The sequence below is a fragment of the Muntiacus reevesi genome, chromosome 4 (assembly GCF_963930625.1).
Source record: "Muntiacus reevesi chromosome 4, mMunRee1.1, whole genome shotgun sequence".
Classification (NCBI taxonomy): Eukaryota; Metazoa; Chordata; class Mammalia; order Artiodactyla; family Cervidae; genus Muntiacus; species Muntiacus reevesi.
In genome coordinates, this window is record NC_089252.1 from 104,261,242 (window position 1) to 104,282,532 (window position 21,291).

Below are 21,291 nucleotides of genomic sequence, written 5' to 3' on the forward strand. Positions count from 1 at the left end.
CACTAGCCCTATGGTTCTCTGAAAACAGCAGCTTTGCAAACTTTCAATTTTCCATTTTCAATGACAAGTCAACATTTCAAAGTGCAGAAGTTAAATGAGACAAGGAATGATAAATGATGCTCCACAATTGCTGAAATCTGATTACACTGAGATAAGAGCTGGCCAAATTCTACTCGCACGACTTTACACCTAAAGAACAAGACAAAAGAAAGGAAGGAAGGAAAGGAGTCTTTAGTTAAATGATTGCTTTCATTTATTCCTCCTAAATATAATATAAACAAGGATATAAAGAAAATGCAAATGGATTCAGGATCCCATTTACACTTAGGGGGAGAGATTAATAAAACAGTCCCATCCTGAAAGAAAAACCGAAAATCGACCCTCATTTAAGAAGCTAATTTATGCACTCCTGAGTCCTCATACAAGTTAAGCAGCACAGAACATCACAGCAGGCATAGAACAACAGATCTCAAACCCTGCTGTGTTTGTTCAAGAAGGCAAGTTAAGCTATTCCTAACAGGAAACAAAACACATGGTCTGGCCATTAAACAGGGATCGTTTTGCCATACTGTATAGCTCTGACTCCATCGATTGCTGTTCCAAACAGGATTAGAGATGTGGTTTTCTTTAACTATGGTTTTGAGAAAAATGCTTATGCCTGCTCTGAATTTTCAAGCCTATATTAACTAATATGATGCCAGGCAAGACACAGAGTACCTTCAAGACCTTCAAGACACTGTCTTCGAGAAACTCCAAATTTGTGTAAAGACAACACAAAACGAAGGAGAAAGGTGCACCTGAATTGAAAAGTTAATCACATAAACAGCCAATTTTGAAATGCCCGAAAAGTATTTATTTTCTTTTAAGTATTCAAGGTTCCATGTTATAGAGATTAAGTTAATCACACAGTGAACAACTGATGTCTAGTTCCTACAGACAGAACCTACTTAGATGAATATGCAGTTTGAAAACTGGATTATTTTTGTGACCACTGAATATACATTTGCAAACAACTCTGGGCAATTCTGTTATTATTATAAAATGGAAACTCCCAGACATTTTCGTAGATGTCAAGAATCAATATAAGGCAAAAGATGCAAACTGTTGTACTGTTCTACAAAATATGGACCTTTCTTCATTGTTGAACTCAAAAACAATGAATCCAAAGGAGAAAGTGGTTCAGTTTTCACTAAAAATAACAGATCTGTATTGGGCTGAAGGCTTTAGGTCTGTATTGCTACAGGTTTTTTAACCAAGACTTCAGAACACTGCCTATGTATTTGGTGAAAATATTTATTGATCAAGTGTATGACCAGTAGGTATAATATCACTCCTACTTTGTATTAAGGGTTAAAATTTATAGAATCTAGAAATTATCTCAGAGGTGTTTAAGAATCACAGGAAAAATAAAACTTTTTTTTTTTTTTTTGCAAACCATTGTTCTAGAAAATAGCCAAAAGGAATAGAATATTTGGAAAACTCTCAAATTATTAGAATCACAAAAATGATAATTTATAGACAACAATCATTAATTACTGCTACACATAAGAGGGATATCCAAATGGGACATTTTTAGTTGTAGATCAGCCAAGAGATTAAAATAAGCATGTTTACAGAGACATAACTATTTAAAATATTTATAGAGAAAACAGTTGCAGATGATTCAAAGAGAGATTCCAACAAAAACACAGTACAAATGTAGACACCATATGGTTCAACGTATGCACTCGTGACCTCATGTGAAAAGCTGGCCAAAGACACAGCAGCTGGAGATACCTCCCTTTTACCCCCAGAACAACAAACTCTTGGGTTTGGAAGGGACTAATTATAATCATGTACATGGATGAGTGAAATCTATGGGTAATGTCAAAGTCTTCGGGAAGAAATCTCTCAAAACAATTGTTTCTGAAAGCCTTTGCTTTGTTGGGGTTTCAAATTCAGTCTCCCTTTTTTCCTGACTTCATCTAGGCAGTTCAGGCAGGTGATACACAGTTTTAATGAAACAAGAGAAGCATCACATTCTTTCTGGGCTCCTTTGTCATATCTTGACAATTCATTAGCAAGACAATTACTTCAGGGGAACTGATGCTTCTAAGAACTTTCTACCGAAAGCCTTTGGTAACACTGGGGAGGGGAAGTGAAGGAACATGAGGGGCAGGGATGCTCATACATAATCTATTGAGACTAGTGGTCCTGAAGGGGAATGCTTTCAATCCGCAGTGTGCCTCTCCTCAACCCACCTCATCTTCCAGCCTAGATCCCCAAGGATTATAGTCAAACTCCTCCAAAGAGCTGAACCACCCAGAAATTATCCAGAGTTCTGAAATCATTTCACACAAGACTCCTCTAAATTTTTTGTTTAAAATAAATACCTTTCCTCTATCTTAACTGAAAGAAGACAGTTTGTAGTCACAGTGAGGAAGGGAAAGCAGGGTTATTCTTTGTCATCAGGGCTGCAGAACAAGTCTGTTGGGCAGTATAACATCTTTGGAACAGAGTCACTGGAGCATCTTCCTCACTTTTGAACTTTCTATGACCATAAATAATAATGTGCTTCACTTTGCAGGGCATGTGATGTGAGTCAAGATACGATGATAGAAGAAAAGAGTGATGAGCTAAGTGCTATTGAGAACTCATATGGTCCAGCAACATTTGTTATTACCATATTCTATGTTGGTTTGTTTTGAACTTGGTTTTAAAATTCCATGGCTGATGGCACTTCAAATTCATGAGGAATCTTTTACAACAGAATGCTTTTGTCTATGGATCAGTGGAAATTTGATGAATAAATACCAGTAAGTTGAGGCCAGTCCATTTTTAGATACTGAGTTTAACTCTCTTTGCAAAGAAATTTCTAATGTGGGCAATTAAGCAAGCATAACCTATCAAAGATGCCAAGCCTTCCAGATAATGCGGAATTCTGACCATATATTTACCCTGGAAGCTCTTCCTCTACACAAATACTTTAACTTTTAATGAAGTGTTCAGTCCTTTTGTGATGGCACTGAAGTGTAATCAAACATCACCACAAGCCAAGTCACACACTAGCATGTCTTGCCTTGTTTAAATATCTCAAATGTATTTGAGTAACTGTGTAATGATTTCTAGGCCTCTGGTTGTCCATATGGTCTGAACAGACTGTCTTTTGTAAAGCAGTTGTGCTATCTTAGTGACACAAAACCAAATCATCTCTGCTCCAAACTGGAGAGCTTAGGAGGATCAGATTAAGTTTCACGGTGGTGCCTACCTCAACTCTTGAAACCAACTCACATCAGAGCCTCAGAAATTGCTGTGTTGTCTGAAAATCTTGCTTGCATTTGTGAAATACACAGGAACAGCACACCAAGCATCATGTGACATGTCCTCTGCCACAACTGTCCTTAGGATGCAGTGACAAGCCATGGATGATACAACAAAGCCAGCACTACAACCACATGGAATCTTTCTGGACAGCAAACATTCTACATGGCAGCACCACATCATCTCAGACAGATAATGAGGACCAGTGAAAGGGTCTGACTGTTGGCAAGAACTCTGCTGTAATGCTCTCTGGGTGGTATGGGTATTGAGACAAGCAAGGTAGCTGTTGATTTTTCAATTAATGAAACTTAAGGGGAGTTTGAGGGATTTGGCTTAAGAGCTCAGAAACTAAAATGATTACTCAGCCATACTAATTATTTACATTATCTCCCTAGGAAAGTATCCCAGGGATGATCTGGAATGTTATGTTGGAAGGAATGTGACAAACTTACTCTCCACCTATTATTTGAGAATTCTTGGCAGAATGGTTAAGCATAGATTCATCCCCAAACCACTGGCCACCAAAGGGCTCTCTGGTGGGATTCAGTTGACAAAGGGCTAGTGGACAGTCAAGTCTGTAGGTCTTTCTGCTCCTGTCCAACTTCAGACTCCTGAAGTCCTAAGAGGAAAACCATTTCACTGGTCATGAACAATGCCGAACGCACAAGACCATGGAGGCATGCAAGATTCGTGAGTTCTGGGGATGACTGGAATGTGATGGAAAAGAGTTTTACCTTTTGTGCCTGAGGGAGCTGAAAAATAAGGAGAAAAAAGGAAAAAAATCATTATATAAGAAGTGAAGATGAACTGTAAAACTTCATGTGGCTGTCATTGGCTAACGGAAAGACCAAAATGGGGAGAAAAACAGGAAAATAACAACCAAAGCCAAGTCATTTCCCCATATAAAGTTATGGTGCTATTTATTTCACCTGCTACCTTAATTCATAGTGTCAACAGATGATCTGTAACTTTGATAGTGTGTGTATTGAGTAGTTTTTGGTGACCTTCTGCAAAGCTGGACCTGAGGTTCTTCCGTCCGATGATTGAAAGTACTATGAAAGTGTTTCCACAGGAACAGAAAGCAGCTCCTTCTTCCTGTATGCCAACAGTTCCCCACTGCTGAGGACAGTCCGGAGACATGTGGGGCTGTCATAACTTGGGGCGGGGGAGGGAGTAAGAGCTACTGGCCTCTGGTGGGTAGAGACCAGGGATTCTGCATATTCCTAGAATGCACGGAACAGCCCCCACTACCATATGTCGTGGTAGAATTACACTGTCCATACGTCCACTGTGCCAAAGTTGAGAAGTTCTGCTGTACATAGAGGCAAGACCATTTGAAGAATGTCATTTAATTTGAGGTCAGTTTTTCTTGCTTTGTAGCACAGTAACTGTTCCCTTTATTGCTGGTTAAGGAAGCATGTGCAAGAATTCATGCATATGACGTAAGGCTGATACTCTAAGAACAATGAAAAGGCAGTCAGTCAATAAATAAAATAAGGCATAATAGCTAAGCCAATGGCACAGGGAAGGGACTGAGATTAAAGGTATGTGGGAAAAGATTGAATATTTATGAAACATATTTATCTATTTTTCTACAGTGAGACTATTAAGCTATGGTTTAGTGTCATGGTCTTTGTAAATGCCATTACAGCGTGCAGTGTTTCAAAAAGCAATTTTCTAATCTGGAATGGAATTAACATTATCCATATATTAAATACCAAATGCAAGAATTACATCATTTTCAAGTCTTTTCATAGAGACTAACATTTATCAAGTGTGAACTTGTCAGCCGGCACAGTGTTAAGGCCTTTATTTGCATCACCCCCCTAAATCACAATAACCCAATACCAGGTTCTCTTTATTATCCTCATTTTACAGATGAGAAATACAATGACCATTTAGACATTATATATTATATGATGTTCCATAGAAAATAAATTCGAGGGCAGGATTATCTGACTTTCAGTCAGTTCGGTTGCTCAGTAGTGTCCGACTCTTTGCAACCCCCAGTACTGCAGCACGCCAGGCTTCCCTGTCCATTTGACTTTAGAATGTACAAATTCAATTCAACACACAAGTTAAAAATGGCCAAAAACACTTGGGAATTATGACAACAAACTCTCTCTGTCTCTAGGGTTTGTAACACTGGAACTGCCAGAATATGAAAGTTAACTAAACCAGGCATCCTATGGTCTGAACCTCCTGCCTTTCCCGTTTTTTCTCCCTGTGAAGAATATGCTCTCCTCATTGACACTAAGACTGGGGCTTTCTTGAACCCATCATAAGGCCCTGCCCTGTGGATGGAGCCCAGTAAAAGATCGAAGGGGTAAACTCAAACCAACAAGGTGTCTTGTATCTCAGAGACTGCTCCAGAATGGTCCAGAGAATGTCCACAAAAGGCAGACCTCCAACTCCCAACAATCAATTTCCAAGCACTTTCATGCTGCAAGGTCTCTCAATTTAAGAAGACAGAAATACAAGCATGATTTCTTGATTCCTTCCTCCTACTTATAGCTGCTACTATTAAAAAGGAAGCTCACATGTTTCTCCAGCACTTCTCAAGAGTGCAGAAATGTATCAAGAGGTGAGAAATTGAGCCTAAAATGAAGAGTCACTTAAATAAGAGTCTTAAATATTAAATATCTTTTCACAACATAAAAGAAACTTTGGAAATGCAAGCATTAATAGAATGACAGATGTATGCTTCCTTAGGAAAGAATCTGTGTTGAATCACAGATGATATGAAATGCATTGGACAGTGATGAGAATTATATTCCAAAGTCAAGGCCTGCACAAACCGTGGGACTTGACAGGTCTCTTAAAAATGAGAGCTGCCCTTTTTCTCTCTCTCAGGTTTATCTTGGTGGAGCAGGAAACGCTTCATTTTGAGTCACCCATTTAAAGCACAAGAGAAGAAATCCTGGGCAGGAAAATGAGAGACCAAGTTTTTGTGGTGATGTCCTCAGTTTAGGGCTGCCCTCAAGTTCTCCGCAAAACATATATTTTCCTTAAGAAATAATTCATGAGAACAAAGAGCAACTTTCCTACCAGAGCTTTTAAATAACATAAATTATAGCCTGCAATGCCACACACAGGTTGGACCTTGGAAAAGAAGCCTCAGAATAGAACACAGCAAATTGAGATGGGCTTACTGGCAGCTGCAGATGCTACCGATTGGGAGTACATGCTCTTGATGACACATGGTTCACGCAACGTTCACAGCGTGCAGCGCTCTGACCTGGGAGCCACACCAGTGGGACACTAGACTCAGCCTGGCCTCTAGCTGAAGTCTTGAGGCACGTGCATTTTAGCCTTTGGTCAGAGCACTTAACTGTATAAAAGGATGATCCAGCGAGGGCTGGGGAATGGGCCACTTCTTAGATGGCAAAAAAGATTAGCTTCAAGAGTCAAGTCTGACAGATTGGTAATGTATTTCCACAGGGCCATGTTGAGAAAGATTCTGAAGTTATATTTTTTGGGAAGAATCTTATAACCAATTAGCAATATCTGTAGTGGGCTCAGAAAATAAGGAACAGCAAAGGATACTCCTGGACACAATGGTCTCTGAAGGTCTCACTGTACTTTTCCTTTGTAGTTCAGAGAATATCTGTACTGTCTGTGTAAGTTAGTTTAATGTCTCTCCTCCGCCAGTTCACAAGCTCCATAGGACATGAGGGGACCTGCTCTGTGTGGGAGTCTCTATGCATTTCTCTACCTGTGACTGTGACTGGTGCCCACCTGGTTAAAGAAAGTACCTTATTACTAGAGTATGCCCAGGGTGAATGCCAAGGAACGACAACTGGGTTAACTGACTACAGTCTACACCTTCACAAACACATACACCATGTTGATAATCCAAGATAATGGCTAACAAGAGAAAAAGGAATATTTCTGCCAAAGGATAATCCCCGTACCCTTGGTACAGATGTCTGCAGATGTGCACACTGTCTCACTGACCCATGGATGTGCAAAAAACTAGCCCGGGAATTTCCCATTGTCACTCAGCTTGAGGCGAGGCAACTTCTCTTTCTCAAGACCTCATCTTCTCCAAAGTCACTTTGTCAGGCATTGTCAACCAGGCTCCACCTCCCTATGTCTGCTTCTTCACTTACTATTAATATATCAGGATCTGCACAAGCAGCTTCAGATTCCTTCAGACCAAATGCCCCCTAACCGTATGACTTTATAACCAACTATTCACATCCTCTAGTCACTTTTTTAAAGGAAGCATAAAGAAAGAAAGAAGTTGTAGTATATGGTAGGCTCGCACATTCCCAGGGAAAATTCTTGGGATGTAGAATGCATTCATGGAACACTTCACATTCAAACCTGGAAAGACTGAGAATGTGTCATACAAGAGAGTGACAGAGATGAAGGGAGAGTAACAGAAGCAGCCTCTCTTGAGTGACCACTCTCGATGCAGCAGTACTTGGCTAAGCACTTTACCATCTTGAGCAGCTCTGGTCCCCACAGTGGACCTCTGGGTTATATATTAGTATCAGTCTCATAGATGAGGAAATAGAGAATACTTAGTATGGCTAAGAACTTTGCCAATGTCACCCAGTCAGGAAATGCTGGAGCTGAAAGTCAACTCAGAATCATATCTCTCTGCAGCCCTCACTTCTGCTCTGTCAGGCTCAAAGTTTTGCTTCTCATGCAGACCAAAGGTGTTAGCACCAACCCAAGATTTCGGGGGCCTCTCAGGCCATTCCACCTGGGAGTCCCCCATATGAAGAAGTGGGAATGAGAAATTATGGCACCACTCCTTACAGAAGAGTCTGGATGGAGAATCTAGCTTACCATGCTTCGCAGCACGTGGTGTATGATGGATGTGTGCTGGATAAGTCACTTCAGTCATGTCCAACTCTTTGCAACCCTATGGACTGTAGCCTGCCAGGATCCTCTGTCCATGGGACTCTTCAGGCAGGAATACTGGCGTGGGTTGCCATGCCCTCCTCCAGGGGATCTTCCCAACCCAAGGATCAAACCTGCATCTCATGCCTTCTGCATTGGCAGGCAGGTTCTTTACCACTAATGTCACCTCAGAAGCCCATGATGTATGGTGCAGCACAAATATTTCCGGGCCTCCTCCTATCACAGACATACTTGTCCTTCCCTCATTTCAGAATGCTCCCTCCTACCTTGTCCAGCGAACACCTGGTTGTCACTGTCTCAAAGAAGATCCCATCTGAACTCTCATAGCAAATGTCATCAGCATACCACATACTGCCTATTCATAGCACAGTTACTGCAACTAGCACACTGCCCTTTTTTGGTAATGGCAACCCAACTGTTAGCCAGGCTCAACTAAAGGACTCTATTAGAACTTGGTAGGATTCAGTTGTGGTCAGTGAGATATCCATGGTTGCGGTTTTTTCAGATAGTACCCTTAAAAGGACTCCTTCCATCCTGCTGCAAGGAAGGTAGATGTCATTGCTGGTGCTTTACCAGTCATTCTGGGCCATCAGGTTTTCTTGGATGGAAACCACATGCTGCAATGTTGACAACAGTTATAATAGCTATGACATACTATCCATCATGCTAAGTGCTTTGTGTTTGCTTGTGTGCATGCTCAGGTGTGTCTGACTCTTTACTGAAAACTCATGGAAACTTTATTAGGTAAGTTCTATTATCATCCCAATTTTCCATGAAACTACAAGGTCACATAGCCAGAGAGCAGCAAAGATAGTGTTTGAGTGGATAGCTCAGTGAGAAGACTATTGAATAATCTGAATGGAAAGAGTTAGTGCTGGTAGTGGAGGTAGCAGGCAGTGGTCAGATTCTAGACCTATTTGAGACATGAGATAATGGACTGGCTGATAATATGAGAGGAGAGACATCAAGGTTGCATCTAAGACCTGTGGGCCAGGTAAATTTAAAAAAATGGAGCCTTAATGAGAAGATGAAAACTGTTCGAGAAGCATATTTGAGGAAGAAAAAAAAAAAGTTCCGTTTTGTCTAAAACTGACAACTTGAGGATGTCTCCTGGACTTGCAAGCAGAGGTGTAGGATAGGGAGCTTGAAGACGAGATTACCCAGGAAGTGAGTGCAGGGACCGAATTGTGGGGCAATTTTAGAGACCTGTGTGCTAAGGTGAGCCAGGGAAAACAGTTGTAAGGAGCCCTACCGGAAGTGGAAAGATCCGAGTGGGCTTTGAGTCCCTAATGGTAAGTAAAGGTATTTCAAAAGAAAGTTCCTGCACTGAGGGGAAGGGGATGTTTTTGTTTTAACTTTTCTCATTTACTTCGCTTACATCTCAGAATCCCACTTAAGAGCCACAGCGGCAAGTGAGGGGACATTCATCACTCCAGCTGAATGGACTTCTGGAGTTGAGTGGACTCTTTTTTCAAAAATAAAGCTCAATTAAAGATCAACTGATCAAAACAACACATTTACTATGAAATATGTAAAGACCAAATGGGACATAAAGTATTTTCCTGCCAACTGTATAAGAGAAAACGAAAAAAGCCTGGTCTACATATGTTTATTTCATTTGTGAAACTGGCCCTTTGCCTGGGCCGTTATGAATGAGTGACAAATCCTTGTTTGCTGCAAAGGTTCCCTGTGTTCGCTGACTTCCCCCTCCCCCACTCTGTGCATGATGTTTACATTTATAATCCTCCATTCTTCTTCATTAAGCAATGTTGGTAAAGACTCCTACTCCTCTACATATCAGAGGAAGTTCTGTTCACTGGTTCAAACTCCTAACCCTACATGAGAAGCAGGTCTCTGATGAGTTAGGATACAGTGGTGGAGGTTCCGTCCACTTCCATCCATGTCTGCCACCCCACGCTAAGCCACGATTGTTGCTCATCCATCTCAGTTATACTCCTTCCCCTGATCCTTCCTCTACACTGCACCTAGAACAATCTAAAAGTATTACCTGGTGCTTTGCTGGCCCTGCTGTCTAAGCCTCACTCACCGCAAAGCCTTCAACAGGCTATTTCTTCTGATAGGCTGAGGCTCTCCCACCATTCAGTTTCCCGACACCCACTATTTTTTACACATCTGTTAGATTTCAGCTCTGAAGGCACCTCCTCTGACAGCAGTTCCTTTCTCAACCCCAAGTCTTTCTATAAATGAAAAAGTGAAAGTGAAGTTGCTCAGTCGTGTCTGACTGCGACCCCCATGGACTGTAGCCCACCAGGGTCCTCCATCCATGGGATTTTCCAGGCAGGAATACTGGAGTGGGTTGCCATTTCCTTTTCCAGTGGATCTTCCTGACCCAGGGATCGAGCCTGGGTGTCCCACATTGCAGGCAGACTCTTTACCGTCTGGGAAGTTGTGTAGTCTTTCTAAGAAATGATCTTATTTATTCCAGTTTTAAGGTTTATTGCATTCTATAATCTTCTTTATTATTATTATTATTTTACTTCTCTACATAAGAACCCAAGATCCATCTAGGGGGCACATAAATTAAAAATTTATTCATCATTGTATCACCAGGAACTAGACCTGTACCATACCTGGCCCTTAGTAAGAATTCAGGAAGAAGTATCTTTTGGAGGAAGATAGGGAAGGAACAAGGAAAGAGAAAGGAAGGAAGGAGGGCCTTAGAGTTTAGTAGATGCAGTTTCCAATCCTACTTTTATCTCTTATGAGCCATGCGAATTTAGGCAACAATGTATCATCTCTGAGCTCTGGATTTCTCAACAGAGAAATCATAGTATGTACACGTGTACTAAGTCGCTTATGTCCATGTGTAATAAGAGACTTTACTCATGTCTGATTCTTCGAGACTCTAGGGACTATAGCCCGAAGTGGCTCCTCTGTCCATGGAATTCTCCAGGCAAGAATACTAGAGTTGGTTGCCATCCCTCCTCCAGAGGATCTTTCCGACCCAGGGATCAAACCCACATCTGTTACATCTTACATCTCCTGCACTGACAAAAGGGTTCTTTACCACTAGCGTCACCTGGGAAGCCCCATGACCTTGTAACTCCCAGAATTTTCAGGACTGCCCCAACCTGATGGTATGTGAGAGGTATACTAATAAGCAAGGACTTCATGGCCCACAGATAAACCCACAGACTGGAGATCACAAATCTTCTCAATTGGCCATCACCTCGTCATAGTGGGTTACATGGAAGTGCTCAGGCCTGAATAAAGGTTCATTAGGCAGTGTGTTGACTCATTGGAAAAGACCCTAATGCTGGGAAGGATTGGGGGCAGGAGGAGAAGGGGACAACAGAGGATGAAATGGCTGGATGCCATCACCAACTCGATGGACATGGGTTTGGGTAGACTCCAGGAGTTGGTGATGGACAGAGAAGCCTGGCAAGCTGCAACTCATAGGGTCACAAAGAATCCGACATGACTAGGCGACTGAACTGACCTGAACTGAAGGCAGTGTGTGACTCTTCTGGTGGATGTGCGTCTCTTTGCTCTCACCATTAACGTCCTTCTTTCCTAGTAGTGCCCCTAGGAGTAGGGTAAGGTTCTACTCCAAGCCCCATGATGTGGGCAGTGCCCAGATCTCAGTCGATTAATTCATCACTGGCCCCAACAACTAGCTCAGGATGGACATGTGACCTCGCCTGGTCTAATTAGGACTTTTCTAGAAGTAACCAAATATTACACCACCTCTATCTTTCTCTCCTCCTCCCTTTCCTCTCCCCAATGAAGTCTGAGAGGATGTGCTGCTGGGGACAGACCATCAAACGTAGCCTGAGAGTGAAGCCACCACCGTGGAAGACAGGGCAGTGAGACCAGTAGAACTCAGCACCAGTGGCGTCATGGGAGCCCACATCCATCCATGAGATTTAGCTTCTAGAGGCTGCCAGCTCAGTATGAGCCATGGGGACATCCTGAGGGAACTGAGTTGTTCTCATTGTTCCCATAGATACTTGCAGTTAGCCATCTCTAGATACAAACCATGGCTACTCACAACTATATTTTACTCATACAAATCAAGAGATTTATCAAAATATTTCCCTACCATTTGCTTAGCTTAAAAACTACTCAGCAATAATTTCCTCAAAAGATTTCCAAGGGTATGTGTATTACAAACACACAGGGCATCATATTTTTCCAAAGACTAGAAGCTATCTTGACCTTTCTGAGAATACTGCATAAGTCAGAAGACAAAGAGCATCTCTCAGAGTCATTCTCCTTCTTAAAATCTCCTCCTCCCCAGGCTTTCTCCTGAGTGTCAATTTATTCCCATTGCTCCATATTCTTTCCCTAGCTCCTTAAATGTCTACACATGGTTGCTCCCTCTAATCCCTAGTCCAACGGCTTTATTTAGTACCTTGTCATAGCAGTGGTGAAGGAGAATGAGGAGGAAAGAAAAGGAGCAGAGGTAGAGATAGGTAATCCTGCAGGGTGGAAAACAAGAGGAAAAACAGGATCAATAAAAGAAGATAAACATAAGTGACTTTTCTACTTCAAAATAATTTAAATACCCAATCCAATTTTCCTATCATATCCTGTAAGTTTTTCAAACCTTGTTGGAAAGATTATGAAGAGAATGGTATGGATGTATTCCAAATTATCCTACTTTTATTAGTTTAGGTAATATCTTGCCTGACTATATATAATTTAATAGTGATTTCTCAACATCTAGATTGGGATACAGATGGAATATTAATTTCTCGGTTCAACAGCATATTTAAAGTCAAGAAAAATAAAGACAGAAAGACACTTCTTTGCAATAAATGTGTTGTTTAAAATGTCTCTTAAAAAAATCACACAAGAAATGCATGTTTCTTATTGTTCAGTTGCTACATCACCTCCAACTCTTTGTGACCCCATGGACTGCAGCTCTCTAGGCATCCCTGCCCTTCACTATCTCCCAGAGGTTGGTCACATTTATGCCCACTGAAGAGGTGACGTTATCTAACCAACTCATCCTTTGTCACCCCACTCTTCTTTTGCCTTCAATCTTTCCCAGCATCAGGGTCTTTTCTAATGAGTCAGCTTTTCACAGCAGGTGGTCCAAGTTTTGGAGCTTCAGCTTCGGCATCAGTCCTTCCAAGGAATAGTTGGGGTTAATTTCCTTTAGGATTGACTGGTTTGATCTCCACGCAGTCCAAGAGATTCTCAAGAGTCTTCTCCAGCACCACAGTTCAAAAGCATCAATTCTCCAAGCACTCAGCCTTCTTTATGGTCCAACTCTCACATTCGTACATGACTACTAGAAAAACCACCTCTGTCAACAAAGTGATGTCTCTGATTTTAATGTGGTGTCTAGGTTTGTCATAGTTTTCCTTCCAAGGAGTGAGGGTCTTTTAATTCCATGGCTGCAGTCACTGTCCTCAGTGATTTTGGAGACCAAGAAATTAGATATCAAAGACAAGCAAAAGAAAACATCTAAAACCAATGATGGTACTAACATTCACTGTTGATTTCAGCTAATGTTAATTATTCAATTATTTTAATATAAAAATATTACTTATCAAATTCCTTATCATTAGCCATGTATCACCTTGTCATTAAATGGATGACTCTGTAATAAACATCCTACATACACTATCTACTTTTCAAGAAGTTTAATTATTGATCAAAGGGCACTGTGTATTCCTGATTTATACTCTGACCAGGATTCTCTCTTTCCAATGTCAGTTTCAACACTCCAAATCAACATTCTAAGTATTATCATCTTTAAAAATCTCCCAGCAATTTAAAAATACAGATTATATGGATGAGTCTTTCCCATGTTCCAAAAGAGCTTAAGGCAGAGAAAATATTAAACTTTAAAATGCCTAGAGGGTCAAGAGCTCGCTGTGTTTCAGGTCTCCAGAGAACACTGTCTTGAGCACTGTACACCAGCATACTCAGGTTATTTCGTAGAAAAGATGAAGACTGATAACTGAGGGTCAGGTTTTTCAAACCGAATTTTGAATGAAAAAATCCAGTGTCTTTTTTGCAGCAGTGGAGTCCTGATTAGATGAAAAGCAAGCCTGCATAAATTAGTCACTTGATGGCAGATATTTTGGGGGACATGGAAAATGTGGATTATTAATGGGTAGACCAGAACAATTCTCACATTACATATAGCTGAGGACTATCGGCTGGGGGAAAGCCCTAGACATTTTTGCTTGTTACCAAGTTCTGAAAATTCTCACAATAAGAAGTCATTTCTCATCAGCCTTGAACCTGCATTGTACTGGAAAAATACATTCCCAATTAAAATTGTCATTCTTCAGCATTATTACGGGTGGTCATTTTGCTGAAAAAATTATCTGGAGTTCTGGCAATGTGGGGAAGTCCAAGGCCCTGCTGGTTCCCTGTGAGAATACAGGGTTGGTAGAATCAAAAGGAAATCTGGCAAAGTACAGATAAAAAACCACCACCATGATGTGGATATATTTCCTGCTTGGAAACCACATTGTTCCACATGGCAGGCCAGGGATCAGTGTAGATTAAGGAGGATCTGATAGGGAAGGAAGCTCTTTTCTGCAGGATTCATTTTGGAAATATCTGAACAGGATGCAAACCCACTCAGACCTTCTCCTGAACTCCCACCCTACCAGTGTCACTTTTCAACATTGTGACTGCTTCCAGTTGGATATTCTAAGCTGCTGGTTTTAATTAAAACTTAATTTGCAAAAATGTTTCATAATTTATGCATGTCATGTAATTCCTCTGAGACTATGAACTTGGAGCCAACTCAGGGCCATATAAGGAGACACTGTACTGAGAAGAACGGGGGAGGAAAGGGATGCAGAAAGAGAAGTACCAACAGGCTCAACAGAGGAGAGTCCTAATACTTTGCTTCAGCCTCCCACCACCTGGATCTGCAGCCACCTGGGAAGAGACATGGGCCGTGATGTCTAAAAGTAGAGAGCCTTTTGGCAGGTCATAGACTCAGAGAACCAGAACGGTCATCAATGACCAGAATGGCCCTCCAAGAGAGGCCTTACCAGGGGAGATGGTGAGCCAAAAAACTTGAAATCCTCCAAAATAGATGTCTTCACAGAAGGAGATAAACAAAACAAAACCCTCAGAGGAAAATTAATGAAAACTCAAGAGTCTGCAATGAAACCATTACTTCACTCAACAGATGTCTTCAAGAGAACTTGCAAGGATCTGCCAAACCGCTGGACCACAAATCTGTGTAGCAACTTAACTAGAAATATCGGGCCCCCAAGAAAGACAACCTCCCCTCAACACACATCCTTTATTAATTGCAAAATGAATTATCTCCAGTTACCCTCCATGTCTGCACTGGAAAGAGTATATAGACAGTATTTGACACAAAAAAAGGGGGGAGACAAATGTTCAGCCAGAAATAAAGGTAAACAAATGTTCTGCATCCTCACAAAGGAAAGACCATATCAATGACATATTTTTTAGTGGCCAATCTGTTAAGTTATACATTTCATGGATAGATTTATTTCTATCTTTATTTCTCTCTCTATCCCTATCTCAGGAGCTTCCCTCATATCTCAGTCAGTAAAGAATCTGCCTGCAATGCAGGAGACCCGGGTTCGATTCCTGGTTAGGGAAGATCCCCTAGAGAAGGAAATGGCAACCCACTCCAGTATTCTTGCCTGGAGAAACCCATGGACAGAGGAACCTGGCAGGCTACAGTCCATGGGGTTGCAAAAGCCAGACACGACTTAGTAACTAAACCGCCACCACCACCACCCCTATCTCAAATGTTCAACTTGGTCCTTTCCACTTCCTGTCACCTATGAAAAACTTAACAAGCTGTTAAGTAAAAGCAAGAGATAATACAGTTCTTTCATCCATCAAACCTGTATCTTATAGAAGTGGATACAGTAAAGGGTAAAGGTATGAGCTGTGGGTGACAGTTGAACCTGTGATGACACTGTCAGTTAGGGGATTCTTCAGGAAATCCCCAGCTCTGTGATTCTAGTCTATGAGAAGTTTATTTCTATGAAAATTTTCTTTACTTATATATTTTTTTTCACCTTAGCCCATCAGTACATATTTTTATGTTTACCTGCACGTAGAAAGAATGGCCAAAAACATAGGTTGAATAATATTGGTTCTCTTTTTGTACATAAGCACTTCTCAAGTCAAGATCAGATCCTCTTCACTAACAGTGAGAGCAGGTATATGCTGAGTGTTTATGCCAAACTGGGGCTAAGTGCTCTGAATGTATCCTCAGGAAAAATTCTCAAGACCACTATAGAGACCAAATACAATCATCTACATCCTAAAGACAGGAAAACTGAGACTGACTCTAAACTCCGTTGTTTTTTGTTTTTTGTTTTTTTAATCTAAATGGGTTAATAAGTCAAATAATCCAATTAGTCTTCTTAAAAAAACTCAGAATAATCTCTCAGTGCATAATTAAGATAATATAAAGTAAACATAAAAATGAAGTGGTCTGCTTGCCAATAGGGTAGAAGAGGGCTTTGTCCACCAATCAAGCCTGCTGACATATTGATCACCATACTACTTCAGGATTCTTTTTTGCATGTTTAGAAAAGAAGATCTATTAATATACTGGGACTGCTAATCTCTCAAAATACACTTGCTCCCCACCCCCCAAATCTGGCGTTTGGCAATCTTTAAGTACATTTTTCCAAACACATGTTCCTATAATACTGAAGTCTGTGTGTATTTCCAGTAAAGTTTTTCTTATGGTCTTGATTGATTTATAATTAAATCATAAAACAGAGTAACTCATTGAATTCATTTCCTAGCACCTTTATTGTCCCTTTTATTTTACAGGACATTTTTTGTCTTAGTTAAGAAAGTCAGGTCCTATCACTGCCACTTTGGTTCAAATCTCAAAGAGGCTAATATGCTTCTGAAGTTCATCTTTAAGAACCAGAGGAATCCAAATGCCAAAAACTGACCTATAAAATTTTGCCACTCACACTGAATACACAAGCTAGGTAACACGATAAAGAAATCAAGAGAAGCATAAGAAAGGGCTATCTCACAATTACATTGACTTAGTATAGTATCATATTTAAATAAAAATTACCTCAATGTCATAGCCAATAAATTGTCATTGTCTTTCAATGTATCCAGTAAACTGTCATTGTCTTTAAATGTTTACAAGATAAGCATTATTCTTTGGTAAAATTAATCTAAAAGCAACATGCTTTTAGTCTTGAATATGAATAAATAAATAACTAGAACAATTTAATTAAATAATCTTAAAGGTAAAACAAACTAATATTCATGCCATCTCTTATTTCTGTTTTTCTGCCGTGGTTGAAACAGGATGACTTATACTGCTTCAACCCTCCTATCACAAACAACAAGATAACTGGATATAGTACAAAAAAGAAACAAATGCCCTTTGATATTGGTCAATAATCAGCACTAACTTCGTTTCTTCAAAGAAAGCAAAACAGTAAGGTGAGACTCGTGATCACTCTAAAACACTACCTGGAGTCATTGGCAAGACCCCAGAACAGGGAAGATAATGACAATTAGAAATCAGAAGTTGAGGGGGAAAGAATCAAAGCTTATAGAGGCTAAGGTGGCTGGCATTTGCAAGGTAGAGCACTGGAGAGATAAAGCTTTGAGTCGCTTGCATTTAAGTCTTTACAGTTAGGATACCAGATGTCCTGAAGTAAAGGGTAAGTAAGCCATCTTTGATAATCCCTGTCCAGACCCTCGGCAGAGCATTCGGAGCATGTGAAAATTATTGTTCCACACCACTAAATTTGGGGATGTTCAGTAAGCAACAATAGTAACAGATGGTAAATATCATGATCCTTGTTTTAAAAGGAGAAAACGACCTCATGAGAGTGACTTGAACAGATGAGCGTGGGTGGCAGTGGCAAAGCAGGGGTATAAACCTACTTTCTCTGCAAGTCACTGCACAGCCTGATCTAGACCCAAGTCCCGAGGATGATACCACTTCATTCACCAGGGCTCTAGCTCAGGGCTGTAAGAGGCCTTGGCCCCTTCATCACCAAAATGAAGATCTGCCCCCATAACTCTCTTCTCTCAGGAAGACACTTGAGGTCAGGGTTGATATGCATGGGTTACAGGGCCAAAACTATCTCATTATGTAAACCTTTAGCAAAGATATATATCCAAGGTCTACACTTACAAAGCTCAAGCAGCTCAATCAGCCATGAATTCTGGGCATTTATACAAGAGTTGGTTGAAACGTGAGCTTAAAAAAAGTCTAGCCAAACAGCTGCAAAGAGCACAGGAAGTAAAGGACTAAAACCTATTAGAGTCTTGGCTCCCCCTTTGGTGCAGACGGGATATCAGGGGGTGAACTGACAAGTGTTTATGATAACAGAACAAAAAGTAATTGAATCATTTCCTTCCTAGAAAGATGACTAACTCAGGATGGTTGAGATGGGTAGGCATTTTCTATTTTCTGTTCTCTTGTTTTCCCTTTGTACAATACCACTTTATCCTCTGCAGAGGTATATGTCTTATCATCAGACCTGAACACTGTCTTTGCAGACGCAGAAGAAATGTAGCTGGATTTGCTTAGATTCATAGGCTGTAAGATCTGGAAGGAAGATGGAAAGATCACCTTCTTGTCTGAACAAAATTTGTCCCTTCTTCTGGTAATAGCACTGCATTTTCCTGTGAGACAAAACCCATTCCCTACACTCAGGTCTTGTGGCAAGACTGGGACTAACTCCTCTCATCCTCTAAATCCAAAGGAGACATGTGACTCATGCCTGGTGAATCAGAATGCGCCAACCTGTTGACTACTGTGATTGGCTCAGAAAGAGATAACACATGGCTGAAGCCATGACAGTCAGCACTAGGGTCTCAGCTGGAATCATAGACTAAAAAGAGATTATTTTTTTCTTCTGAGGGAAAGGGGCTCCACTGGCAAAATATAAACCTGGAGCCTGTTGGTGGCAGTCATCAAACCACAAAGAGGGGAGAATCTCACCTGAGAATAAAGCTGCACAGAGGAAAGCAGAGCCTAGAGATGGCGAGAGGCAGGCTCCTGACTGCACTTGGGCACGTGGATCCAGCCACGCCTGAAGAGCTCCACACTATGACACTTCAGTTTTATGATCCAATAGATCCTCCTTAATCACACAAGTCTGACTGAGCTGGATTTCTGTCATGGTCAAAGAGACCATTCACTAAGGCAATGTATTATCAACTATCTACATACCAGTGGTTCATGAACTCTGCTTTGTGGAACCTCCGAATTCTGTGAACCAGAGCCCCTGACCTCAAATTAATCAAGGCTGCTCTTATTTTCATATGATGGCTGCTATGATTTTATTTGAATAAAACAGTTGTGCTAATTAAGACGAAGAAGAATAAAAGAAGCTATTCAGTTCAACTACCTAGTTTTAGAGGTCTAGAAAAGCCATGTGGCTTTTACAAAATGAGTCTGTGACAGCAATCCATCCAGCACACAACCCATTATCCCCAAATGCTGCCAGTGCTTCTCACATCAGCTTTGGGTCTTGTTTCTGGAATGGAAGTGGATCTATGGCTTCCAGTCACTATACCCAAACACAGGGGAGGAGCCAACATGGACTTCCAGCATTGGTACCTGTATACCTTAAGGACAGGGCTGCATACCTGCCATGCTCTGATCAAACAGCCCAGGCGTCACTCTTGCGGAGTGTATGAAGGGGCCATAAACATTTAGGGAACTGACTAGTGAGTAAAAGACAGTAACAACCTGAAGTCATGGTAGGCTTCATTGAAAGAGTCTCTTTAACTACAATGAAAATGGTGTCCCCCAGGAAAGCACCAAGCATGCACATGTTTTTGTATTTATAAAGATCACAGCACGGGACAGCTTTGTTTAGAACTATCTTCTTTGACTCATTCTGGGCTGGTGAGGAAGTCCCACTTGTTTGCCAGGGAACAAATTTATTTCTGTACCCACTGCCTGTCAGAGTAAAGGGTAGAACTTCTTTTCAGTATTCTGAAATAGTGGTTTGGTTTTTGAAAAGACTTTTGGAATCTATCATCTTTAAAACTTAAAAGAAAGCAAAATCTTGTCACTTTTGAGACAAGTCAATTAAGTCCCATCTGTCTCAATGTGGCTGCCCTCTATTTTGAAGTGGAAAAAAAAGAAGAGAGAGAGAGAAAATCCAAACTGGCAGTAATGTCCTTTTTTAATTGAATAAACCAACAGTTTTCTCATTCTAATGAGCATAAACTGTTTACAGAAAAGATTTTATTTAAATTACCCAGAGTGATTACTTTAAATGCACAGTTTGGTTAAAACCTACAGTCATAAATAATTAATTTCTCTTTTTAAAAGAATTATGCAAATTTAAGCCAGAAGGCTAAAAATGGAAAGTGTCTAATTACATGTGAACTGAGCTTGCATCTCTCTTCCTCGTTTGTTCGGCCTCCTTGTTTCTGTCTTTGTACCTGCTCTGAACACAAATAATACCTGCCCTTACACTGCCCTGCCCAACACCCTCGAATTCTTTATATAATGAGACCAAGAAATGGGTGTGAACAGCTTTGGGTCATGCCCCAAATAATGCCATGTGCATATGAACAGTAGCAGGTTCTTGATAATGGAGAGAAGACAGAATCAATTGATCAGAACATGTTGCCTAAGCATCCATCCTATGCAGCCATTCTACTGAGTGAGCAGAGCTCAGAGGAACTAATTTCATATACGACCTATAATAATAAAAAAAAACAGTTAAATAAAACTACAAAGATAAAGACTAGATAGCAAAATCTTCACGGGCCCAGAGGCAACAGCTGGTTAACGTGCACAGGGAGAGACACCACGGAAGCCAGGATTCTCAGGATTGAGTGGGAGTTTCCAAGTCACACAACCTGAGAGTCCTTGGTCCTTCTCACCTTTGCTGCCACTGTCTAGCAACAGAGACGCCTCTGAACAAGCCAAGTGAGAGAAGTTCTTCCTAGACAATAGGCTACTGTCTCAGGACCACAGGACACAGGGCAGAGCCAGCTCAGCCCAGCAGTGGGAGCACAGTGGCAGGCAAGGACAGGCTCCTTGCCCTGCGGGACACGAAGGGTGGGCTGCAAGCGCAAAGACTGAGCTGCGCTGCGCCCACTCTCGCTGCCAGGCATCTCGTGTACAGGAAGGAGGTACCCTCAATAATTATCTTCAGTAATTTGAGG

The 21,291-nt window shown here is 41.1% G+C and overlaps 1 protein-coding gene across 1 annotated transcript in view; it reads right to left on the minus strand.

Moving 5' to 3' along the window:
• The window catches only part of CACNA2D3 (calcium voltage-gated channel auxiliary subunit alpha2delta 3), an 838,234-nt gene that overhangs the window by 218,116 nt on the left and 598,827 nt on the right, over positions 1 to 21,291 (minus strand). Inside the window, exon 14 of the mRNA XM_065935331.1 lies at positions 4,035 to 4,052. Within this exon, the coding sequence (XP_065791403.1) occupies positions 4,035 to 4,052 (18 nt within the window). The remainder of the gene's footprint in view (positions 1 to 4,034; positions 4,053 to 21,291) is intronic.